We start from the raw sequence: 10,695 nt of genomic DNA, 5'->3' as shown, positions 1-10,695 counted from the left end.
TCCGGCAGCGCCGCCACCACCCCCCCCGCGCCGCGCGCCGCGCTTAAAGGGGCGATGGCGGCGGGGGGAGGCGGTGGGGACCGCGCTGGGGAGGAGCGGGGTGGCCGCGGGCAGGGGGACACGGGGGACACGGGGGACACGGGGGACGCGAGGAGAGGGCGAGGAGGGTCACGGCAGCGACGGGGTGGACACGAGGGGCACAGAGGAACGCGGATGTGACGGGGTGGACGCGCACCCGAGGGGTGGGCGCGGGGGACGCGGGGACACGGAGGAGAGGAGCGGGCACGGACACGGGGGACACGCGCGAGGGGGTGGGCATGGAGGGACAAGGACACGAGGGGGGTGGGCGCACAGGGACGGGGACACACGGGGCATCATGGACACGAGGGGGTGAGTTAAAGGGGCAGTGACACGAGGGGACACGGACAAGGTGCTCACGGAGGGACACGAGGGGGTGGACACGGACACGGCGGGYACAGGGGGTGGACATGTGGCAGGGTGGACACGGACGCGAGGTGGTGGCATTGGAGGGACACGGACACGAAAGGGTGGACGCGGACATGAAGGGGTGGACATGGGAGGGGGGACACGGGGGGACACGGGGGACACAGAGGGACACGGATGTGACAGGGTGGACACGGAGGCGATGGGGTGGACTTAAAGGGGCAGCGACACGAGAGGATGGAAACAGGATTGTCATGGAGGGACGGGGATTTGAGAGGAGGGGGTGAACACAGACACAGAGGGACACGGGGGTGTCACAGCGGGGACAGACACGGACACGACGGAGCGGACACATGCAGGGGGTTGGCACCTATGGACACGGGGGGACACGGACACGAGGGGGACACACGGACAGGGAAGCGAGAGGCGGTCACGGAGGGACTCGGACACCAGGGGGCGGCCACGGACACGGAGGGGACACCGGGATGGGGACACCGGGATGGGGACACCGGGATGGGGACACCAACCCTGCCAGGGGACACAGACACGGGGGGGTCCCTGTGCTGCCGGGGGTGGTTCACACACGTGGGCGATGTGTGAACCCCCAGCACACGCGTGTGCAAACGTGCAGCGCCACACGCGTGGGTGTCCCCGTGTGTGTCCCCCACCCTCGGGTGCTCCCGTGGTCACCGGGACGCTCTGGCGGTGTCGGGGGGACACTCAGCACCCCAGGAAAGGACCGGGGGGTCCGGAGAGAGGCAGGGGGTGCTGATTTGGGGTGCTGCCCCCTGCCCCCCCGGGCCGGYTACGCCCTGACAGGGTGACACGGGACAGCCGGACCCGCCCGTTCCTCTTCCCCACACCARGCAGCGGCGGCCGGAGCGCAGGCGAGTCAGGGTGCCGTGGTTTTGGGGTGGGGGCGACGAGAGGAAATGCCCTGCTGGGACCCCCAGGAGCTGCCCGGCCCTGGCAGAGCGGGACTGGGGTGGGGGCCGCACTGGGCTGCACTGGTTTGCACTGGGAGSGGGCTCCGGTGGGCACGGGGGTCCTGATTCCCGTTTCCCACGCAGGCTCCGGGTGCAGTGGAGGGACCATGGGGGTCCCTGCGGCCCCGCTGCTGCTGCTGCTGCTGCTSCCSGTGACCTCCGCGACCCCCGCGCCCACCACATTCCCCTGTCCGGCCCTGCAGCCGGACTCTTCCCATGACCTGGACCTGACCAACAGGAGCCGCGGATGTGCCGAGCTGGACTGGGGCCGGTTCCAGCGGCAGCGCCGGGTGGTGCTGAGGCACAACGGCATCGAAGCGCTGAGCCCCGGCTCCCGCCTCGGCCCGGCCACGGAGGAGCTGGACCTGGCGGAGAATCGGCTCCGGGAGCTGCCCCGGGGCTTTTTCGCCAACGCCTCTGCCCTGCGGACCCTGAGGTTGGAGGGGAACCCTCTCCCCTCCGTGCCCCCCGCCGCTTTCCAGCCCTCCCTGAGCTCCCTGTCCATGTCGTGCCGCTGCGACCTGCTGGCCACCGTGCTGGCCCCCTGCGCTCGCCCGGGCATCCGCTGCCTCTGCCTCACGGGCCACGGGCGATCCTTCAACGTGACGGAGTTCCAGGGGCGGCAGTGCGGGCTCAGCGTGGCGCTGGTGGCCGGGGTGGCCGGGGCGGTGGCCGCGGTGGCCGTGCTGGTGGCCGTGCTGGTGGCCGTGCTGGTGCAGCGGCGGCGGAGAGCGGTGGCCGCGGTGGCCGGAGTGGGCTGGGGGAAGCAGGACACGGCCGGAGGCATCCGGCAGCCCCGCTACGTCAGCCGGGACACCGGGATCGGCACCGCCGATGGCACCGATGGCACCGATGATGGCACCGATGGCAACGACGCCCCCGACTACGAGAATGTCTTTGTGAGCCCCGGCACGGCCCCGGCCGCCGGGAGGGGATGGACACCGGGGTGGCAGCAGCAGCGGTGCAGGTGAGGCTCCGGTACCGGGAACGGACATTCCGGGCGTGTCCCACCCTCTCCCTGCTCTGCTGTGCCCGGGTGTGCTGTCCCATCCCATCCCATCCCATCCCATCCCATCCCATCCCATCCCATCCCATCCCATCCCATCCCACTCCATCCCATTGATCCCACCCCACTCCTCATTCCCTCCTCACGGATCCCTCTCTGTCCCCTCTGTCCCCAGCCCCCCGCTCCCCATGGATGAGGATTATTTCCTGGGCAGCGCGGCCGATGCCGGGGATCAGCCCATCTACGCCAACACCCTGGGCCGCACCGAGGATCTCTACATCGTTCCGGACCAGTGAGGGGCTGGGGGACACCGGGAGGGTTGGGTGACACCGGGAGGGCCGGGGGGACCCGCTCTGTCCCCTCTGATGCCCTTTCTCCGCTGTCCCCTGCTCAGAGGGGTCAGGGCTGGACATCCCCGCACGGGGAACGCCCCTGCTGGGGGATGGGGTTTGACACCTCCGGCCCCATCCCCTCCTTCGCCCCGTTCTCACCCCGGCCCCGGGGCTGAGCTGTCGTTCGGTCCCGGCGCTGCGGCCGCCGACAGCGGGGACACCTCGGGCCGCATCCGCCGGCAGCGGCACCGGAGCTTTCCGGGCCACCGGGGCCCCCCGGGACCGGCTGGAGGAGCCGGGGCTGGCGCTGACCACGGCCTGGGTTCCTCTTCCCCTTTCGGGGCCGGTGGGGAGCGGGTGCGGGACATCCGGTGCCACCTGCGCCCKCTTTTCCTGCGAAATCCGCCGCTTTGGGGAACAAAGGGAAAGTTCCTTTTTTAATCCTCCCGGAGGTTGGGCACCGCGGGGACACGGGGACAGCGTGGATTGTCTGGGTGTCCCCCCAGCCCCTGGGACACGGGGACAGCGTGGATTGTCTGGGTGTCCCCCCAGCCCCTGGGACACGGGGACAGCGTGGATTGTCTGGGTGTCTCCCCCAGCCCTTGGGAGGCTTCTCCATGCCCCATTAAATGGTTTAATTATCTCTAATTAAAGAAGGGAGCCCTGGGGAGCTCCCAGTGCCTCTGTCCCCAAAGCAGGGGGTCCCAAGGGACCCTCAAGGACTTGTCCCCAAAGCCTTTGGGGTCCCAAGAACCCTCCAGTCCCTGTCCCCAGAGTGGCCACCTCCATCTCCTGCATCCCTCAATTGCTGCTCCCCAAATCCCCCACCCCAAAACAAGGATCCCAAATTCCACATCCCCCAAACCCAGCCCCCACCAGGAGCTGGGGAGGGGCCGGACAGCCCAGGACACCCCCAAATCACCCTGGAGCAGGGGACAGAGAGGAGCTGTGAGCAGCCATGGGGTGTCCCTCGGGGACCCGCGGGTGCCACCACCCTCTGAGTGGGGTCCCCACCCTTTGGGTGCCCAGGGGGTCCCCCGGAGGCTCCTGGGGAAGGGGCAGTGGCCACGTCCCGGGGGTCAGGGCTGTGCCCGGGCCCTCCCCAAGGACACTCACGACTCAAAGGTCCCTGGGAGCTGTGCCCAGCCATTACTCACACCCTGGCACGGAAAAACCACGAGGATTTACCAGCAAATCTGCACGGAGCCACATCCCAGAGGAGCTGAGGGTCCGCTCAGAGAACCCCCCAAACTGGGCAGGAGGAGCAGCCAGAACCTCTGTTATAATCACTTTATTAATTTCYATGATTATCACATCTTTCCTGTTTTATAGAAATATATAAAATAGAAATGTGCAAAACCCCTCCCTCTTTCCCCAAGAAAAAAGGATAATTTGCTATAAAATACAATAAGTTAGAAATAAATAACTGGGTTCTGTAAATAAGTCTCTGAGCAAAGAAAAGGGTTTGGAGTGGGGTGTGGGCAGGAAGGATCCACCTGCTCGATAAAATGGGGATTTAAATAAGAGAAAAAATGGGGGAATAAGTTATTGTGGGGGAGAATTCATAACTGAACTGGGGATCAGAGCCGGGTCTGGGGTGGAGTTGTTCGGTGCCACAGGATCGGGATTTTGGGGGTGGATCCGGGGTTGGCGTGGAGTCATTTGGTGTTACAGGATGGGGATTTTGGGATGCTGATTCCAGATAGGTGAGGCTGAGCTCGGGGGTGGATTTAGGGTTGGTGTGGAGTCATTCGGTGTTACAGGATTGGGATTTTGGGATGCTGATTCCAGATAGGTCAGGCTGAGCTCGGGGTTGGATCCAGGCTTGGTGTGGAGTCACTCGGTGCCATGGGATCGGGATTTCGGGGGTGGATCCAGGGTTGGTGCAGAGTCACTCGGTATTACAGGATTGGGATTTTGGGATGCTGGAGCCGCGAGGGATCAGCCTGGCCCTGCCCCACCCTGCCGGGCTCGGAGCCGCCCTCAGGCGCAGTGACAGCGGGTGACCAGCATGTCCTCGAAGAGGCTGGACACCAGGCTGCCCTCGCTGTCGTAGTGCATCAGCACCATGGGGTCGTAGGCGGCGGGGACGCAGCAGGGCGGGGGCGCGGCCTTGGACAGGGAATGCACCCGGGACTGGATCTGGGCGTGCATGCTGGCGGCTTTGTAATTGTGCGGGCAGGAGCCCTCGCAGAAGCGCATGTAGTAACTGTTGGGGGCGATCACCCAGTCGGCCCAGCCGATGTCCTGGAAGGAAACTTTCAGCGACTTCAGGCAGCACTTCCCGTCGCTCTTCCCGCACTCCTCCTCCAGCCCCCGCGCTCTCCTGGCCGCCCGCTCCGGTTTCTCCTCCGTTTCCACCTCCAGCACCGGCGTTTCCTCGCCGGGGGCGGTCAGAGCGGCCGAGATGTTTGCGGTAAAGTCGAGCTGCAGGCGCAGCGTGGCCTCGGGCCCGGCCAGCCAGCGCCGCACGGCTCCGGTCAGCTCCAGGCTCCGGCAATCCCGGGACAGCTCTTGGCTGCGCAGGAACCGGGAGGTGCCATCGGGGCCCCGCAGGGTGTGGATGGTGACCCGCGGTGGCACTGAGTTACCGGGCAGYGACAGCGACAGCGACAGYKWCAGYTCCGCCCGCAGCACCCGCAGCCGCCGGTGRAAATCCTCGGTGCGGGACAGCAGCAATTGATAGCGGTGCGAACCGAGGGCGTCCCGGTGTCCTTGAGAGTCCTGCTGGCCCTCGGGGATGTCCGGCTGGAGCAGCACTGCGGGGACAGAGGGGACAGATGATGTGAGGGGCGGCAATTCCCCACCAGCCCGAGCTGCGGGTCCGCTCCAGGATCCGTTCAGGCAGCCAAGGCGTCGCTTCCAGGGAATCACCCGCACCTCGAGGGATGCTGGAGASCCGGCCCTGTCCTCATCCTCAGATCCATCATCTCCCGGGACCCCAGGAGGGAGGGTCTCYGTTTTCCTGGGTGTCCCAGGACCCMCACCCCACACCCCGACTGTCCCYTCCCAGCCCAAGCAGCAGGAGGGGAATATTCCCCTAAATCCCTAAATATTTCCCTAAACTCCCCCAGAAAAGCCACCAAACTGAAGCTGAAGCTGGAGATCGAGGGACAGCACCTCCCTTCATCCCCTCCGCTCACCCCAGAACCCACTCGGAGCCCCCCGAGCTGCCGCTGATCGAAGCTTTCACCCCAAATCCCCACATTTCTTATGTTCTCAAGCAAAAACGGCTCCAGCGGCGGCTCCTCCCCGCTTGCAGGGCAGAGGAAGCAGCRGACGAGGATGACAGCGGCCACCGTGCTGCATGTCCGGTCATGTCCCGAGGCMGCGGGGTGACATTCCCGAGCTCGGGACACCGCGGGACACGCGGGGACACGAGGCTGTGGGGTGACACGGAGCCACGGCCACTTACAGGTGGGGGTCAGGCGGTGCAGCCGCCGCGTCCTGGGCACGGCTTCCTCCTCTTCCTCCTCTTCCTCCTCCTCCTGGCGGCTCCGGTTCGCCGCCAGCTCGGCCACTTTGAGCTGGTAGAGCCGCTGCGCTCTCTGGATGCTCTCCCGGTCCAGCTGGCGCCGGATGACGGGGGGAGCGGGCATCCCCAGCCGCTCCAGGATCTCCTTTTTGACGGCTTCCAGCTGGAACCTGTCCTGGTCCCACGTGTGGGGCCGGCAAGCGGCGCGGGACAGGAGCAGCAGGARCGGGAGGCAGGTGAGGGCGGCTCTCCTCAGCATCCTGCAGAAACGCGGCTCTCCCAGGGCACGATTTGCTCCAAATTCTGGATGTGCTGCTGCCGGCGGTGCTGCCAGGGGAATGAATGAAGAGGAGCAGACCTGGCTTTATAGGAGCCGAACTTTGCCCGCCCTCCGTCCCCCCTCCCCGGCTGCTGACGCCGGAGAGCGCTTCCAGCAGGAATTTCTCCTCTCCGCCTGGGGTTTCCAGCAGCAGCGCCGGAGCCGGGTGATTTACAGGCTGTTCCGCAGCTGCGGAGATAAAAAACGGGGAATACTCTTCCTCAGACACAAACATTTCCCTTCCGCCTGCCGTTTTCCCCATGGATGGAGCGGCTCAGGGAATCCCTCTCACCCCCCAGCAGCCGGCGGTGGCGGAGCGGGTGATGGAGAGGGGATGATGCTCCAGGCAGGCAGCGCTCCGAGCGTGGATTTTCCATCTTTGCATCCTCAGCCACCTCCCGGGGCCGAGCCGAGAGAGCCGCAGCCCCTTCCCAACATCCCAAAATCCCCAAATCCCCAAATCCCCAAATCAATCCCGAAATGCCGGCGGGGCAGGGATGGGGCCGCGCTCGTGCCGGACGCGTGGCCGGAGCGGGGATCGGTGCCGGACCTTGGTCCCCGCCCGGGAACGGTCCCGATCTTTCTGAAGCAACCGCGGCCGGGGTTACGTCACCCCAAACGGAGGCAGCCGGGACGGAGCCGGGCACGCCGGGTGGCACCGGGCCAGCGGGGACACGTGTGCCGGGCAGCGCCGCGCCACCGCGGGGATGGGCAGCAGGAAATCCCGAGCGGGAACGGGCCAGCACGGAACCACCCCTGTCCCAGCGTCCCCACAGGGATGCTCGGGCCGAAAACACGAGAGCGGAGGGGTGAGAAGATCCCGGGAGCGTGAGGAAACGGACGGGTCCCCCCGGGGCAGGCGAGGCCATTCCCAAAATGTGCTGAAGTTGRTCCAAGCGCCCGGTGCTCGGCTGCGCTCCCGGCGGGGATGGACGGGCGCTAATCCCGTGATTTACGGCTGTTTATCCCCCGATCCTGATCGGGACGCGGCTCCAGCCCTGCTCCGACTTTTCTCACCCGGGTTCTCAAGGGGTTGCCTGAGGCAAAGCCGGGACCGAATGTTTCACCCTAAAACACGGGAAAGGAGGTGTTTGTCAGGGTGAGAGGAACCAGGCGGAGGGGATGGCCCCACCCAGACCCTCTCCCCATTTTCYTGCTTTTCCCTTCCCAGAGCATCCGGCTTGGAAGGAAATCCTTGTGTGACTCACAAGGAAACTCAGGTTTATCTCCAGGTGGATCCCACGTGGATCCGGGCAGCACGAGTGGAACTATCCCATCCTTCCGGCAGCTGGGCAGGGATGAACTCCCCTCCTGGAGCTCCCACAGGGAATTCCTGGAGCTCCCACAGGGAATTCCCAGAGCTCCGAGCCCGCTGTGATCCCGCTCCCCGCGGTTTTGTCATCTGCGGTGACCGCAGCGCTCCAGCCCCGCAATCCAAGGGAGAAAAGAGGGGGAGCAGAACCGCCCCACCATTCCCCCCGCTCCGGTCATCTCCGTGCCCGTGGCAAACGCCAGCCCAGCCCGCAGCCCCCTCCGCCATCCCCYCGGTGCCAAATGTGCTGATCCGGAGCTGAACCGGAGCCCTCGGCACGTCCGGGAGCGGGAAGGGGCCCCGACCTCGCTGACCACGTTGAGCAAGACCCGTCAGAAACCCCGAAATCGCCAAGTTCTGCTTTTGCAATGGATTTTCTGCCCGTGGGCGCGAACCCCGTGCGGGAGTGACGCACTCCGGGAGCATCAAAGTTTGCCGGGGCCGGATGTTTTCCCCCGTGAAAGGCGCCAGCCGTGGAAGCCGCAGATTTACARCCCGGCAGGAGCCATAAAAGAGGGATTTTGGGAGCAGGGGTTGGAATCCCGAGCGATGCGATGCGATGCGATGATGAAATGTCGAAGCGTGTCCTCACCAGCCCGCACCGGGGGATCGCGCAGCCCCCGCATCCCGCGGTTCCTCCGCTCTTCCCGGACATATTTGATCGGAAATCAAATTTATCCTTTTCCCAGCGGGATGAAAGCTCCTCTCCATTTAACTCATCCCACGAGGATCCCTCATCCCGGTGTGGATCTAAAGCTGGGATTGCTGTCCCCARGGACCGCGGAGCAGCCGAGATGCGCTCRGGGTGTSCAGGAAGRTGCTGGGATGTCCAGGAAAAGCTCAGATCGTGCGCTGAGGAGCCTGGAGAGGTGTGGGAGTGTCCAAGGCCGGGCTGGGTGGGGTTTGGAGCAYCCTGGGGCCGTGGAAAGTGTCCCTGCTCATGGTTAGGGGTGGRACGGGATGGGCTGTGAGCACCTTCCGTGATTCCAAATCAATGTTTTTCCCTTCTCCAGACTCTCATGGTTRTCAGGAACATGATCAAGACACAGATCAGGGGGCTCCAGAGAGCTCAAATTCCCCAAAAAAGCAGGAAATTCCCTCAACTGCAGAGGCAGCAGAAACCCCGGGGTTTTTTTGGTTTGTTTTCTTTTTGCAGAGTTCCTTATCACAAACCGTGAGAGGGGGAAGTGCTGCCCTCCAGATTTTYGGGCTATCAGTTCCTGGCATCTGCTGAGCCAGAGACCCCAAAAAAAGCACCCAGAGACCTCTGGGAACGCGTGGGTGTCACCCTGGGGGGGGTGACAGAGCGGGATCAGGTGCTCCCCACAYCCTACAGGATCCCAATGCTCCCCAAAACCACCGGGGCTGAGTGAGCTGGGTGCTGCAGGGGGAAAATTCCCTGGAAAAAAAAAAAAAAAGGGAATTTGGGCTTTCCCATCGATAAGGGAAGGATAAGGAGGGAAGGAAAAGAAGGGAAGGATAAGAAAGGAAGGAAAAGAAGGGAAGGATAGGAAAGGAAGAATAAGAAGGGAAGGATAAGAAAGGAAGGAGAGTAAGGGAAGGAAAAGAAGGGAAGGATAAGAAGGGGAGAATAGAAAGGGAAGGATAAGAAGGAAAGGATAAGAAAGGAAGGAAAAGAAGGGACGGATAAGAAGGGATGGGTAAAAAAGGAAGAGCAGCCCGGCTGCTGCCACCACACGAAGCTCAGCCTCAAGGGAAGCTGGAGCTGGAAGACCTCTGGCACTTCCAAGAATAATTCAGGCTGGGAAAACCCCCCGGAGAAGCGGCAGAAGCCAGGTGGGCACATCCAAAGCAGGGTTTGCTCCATCCCGTCTCGTTTGAGGTGCGGAAAGGGGCGCGGAGGGACGGGAGGAAGGGCTGTCCCTGCTCCGGGATCTTTGGGAAGCCGCGTCCCGTGTTTTCCCAGCGCTGGCCGCTGTCATGATGAATCGGCAGAGTGGAAACCGCGCTGACCTTTGGATGTTTCTAAATCAAAGGCGACCAGGACGGGTCAGGCGAGCCAAAAGCGGCTTTTGCCCCGTCACAGCGGGAATCGCATTTTTTCTCCCTCTGCCGCGAGTTTACGGCATCTCCCAAAAATGAGACTTCTGCTCCACTTGGACAAAGGCATTCCTGCCTCGGCTKCAGGATTAACTCGGGTTCCCAGCCCCCTCGGCCCGGGAAGGGCAGGAAATGCCTCTGATCTGCCACCAAAAATGGAAATCACCCCACAAACACTTTCATCCCCGGCACCGGGGTGTTCTCTGTTCCCCAGGAGCGTCTTTACCCGATGGGATCCCCGGACAGGCATTTCCAGGTGGGGTCTGTGCTGRGCTGGGGATGATTTTCAGTCTGCAGACATCGAATGAAATCCTTTGAGAGCATCACTGAGTTGGATTTCCCGATCCTCGTGGGTCCCTTCCAGCTCGGGATATTCAGGATGAGGATATTCGGGATCATCAGTGGGATTGATGTGAGGAGGATATTCAGGATCATMAGTGGGATTGATGTGATGGCTGTTGAGGAGTGGCTTTAAAATGCAGTTTTTCCATGATGGGAGCACTTTTCTGTTCGATCTCACCCTTCCAAGGTGCCAAAACAGCCTTTTTCCCCAATTTTTGTGTCGATCCAGGCCAAGACTTTTGGGAGCACTGCGATCCCACGGGATCCCGAGGGAGCCAGATGAGCTCTGASTCCTTCCACCAATCCTTCCAACACYGAGCAAGGGGGAAAAACGGATGGAGGGAACCAAATCTGATCTGGGAACATCCCAGAGCAGCACCCCTTTTACCGAGGAAACCCTTAGGGCACGAAAAAAGGG

At 63.4% G+C, this 10,695-nt stretch overlaps 2 protein-coding genes across 2 annotated transcripts; one reads left to right on the top strand and one right to left on the bottom strand.

Moving 5' to 3' along the window:
* Window positions 1–752: 752 nt before the first annotated feature.
* On the top strand, window positions 753–4,212 carry LOC130586656 (leucine-rich repeat-containing protein 25-like). The gene is made up of 3 exons (XM_057387530.1): window positions 753–1,331; window positions 1,515–2,397; window positions 2,612–4,212. Exons 2-3 carry the CDS (start codon window positions 1,538–1,540, stop codon window positions 2,730–2,732), a joined length of 981 nt encoding a protein of 326 aa, XP_057243513.1. The 5' UTR covers window positions 753–1,331; window positions 1,515–1,537; the 3' UTR covers window positions 2,733–4,212.
* Window positions 4,213–4,349: 137 nt separating this feature from the next.
* LOC130586655 (growth/differentiation factor 15-like) lies at window positions 4,350–8,672 on the bottom strand. Its single transcript, XM_057387529.1, has 2 exons — window positions 6,184–8,672; window positions 4,350–5,527 (listed from the first exon to the last, which is right to left on the bottom strand). Exons 1-2 carry the CDS (start codon window positions 6,500–6,502, stop codon window positions 4,752–4,754), a joined length of 1,095 nt encoding a protein of 364 aa, XP_057243512.1. The 5' UTR covers window positions 6,503–8,672; the 3' UTR covers window positions 4,350–4,751.
* Between the last annotated feature and the right edge of the window lie 2,023 nt (window positions 8,673–10,695).

This window comes from Malurus melanocephalus, unplaced genomic scaffold (genome assembly GCF_030028575.1).
Source record: "Malurus melanocephalus ecotype Western Australia unplaced genomic scaffold, MMel_1.1 scaffold_1241, whole genome shotgun sequence".
Taxonomy (NCBI): Eukaryota; Metazoa; Chordata; class Aves; order Passeriformes; family Maluridae; genus Malurus; species Malurus melanocephalus.
This window is presented reverse-complemented; position numbering and strand designations above follow the sequence as displayed.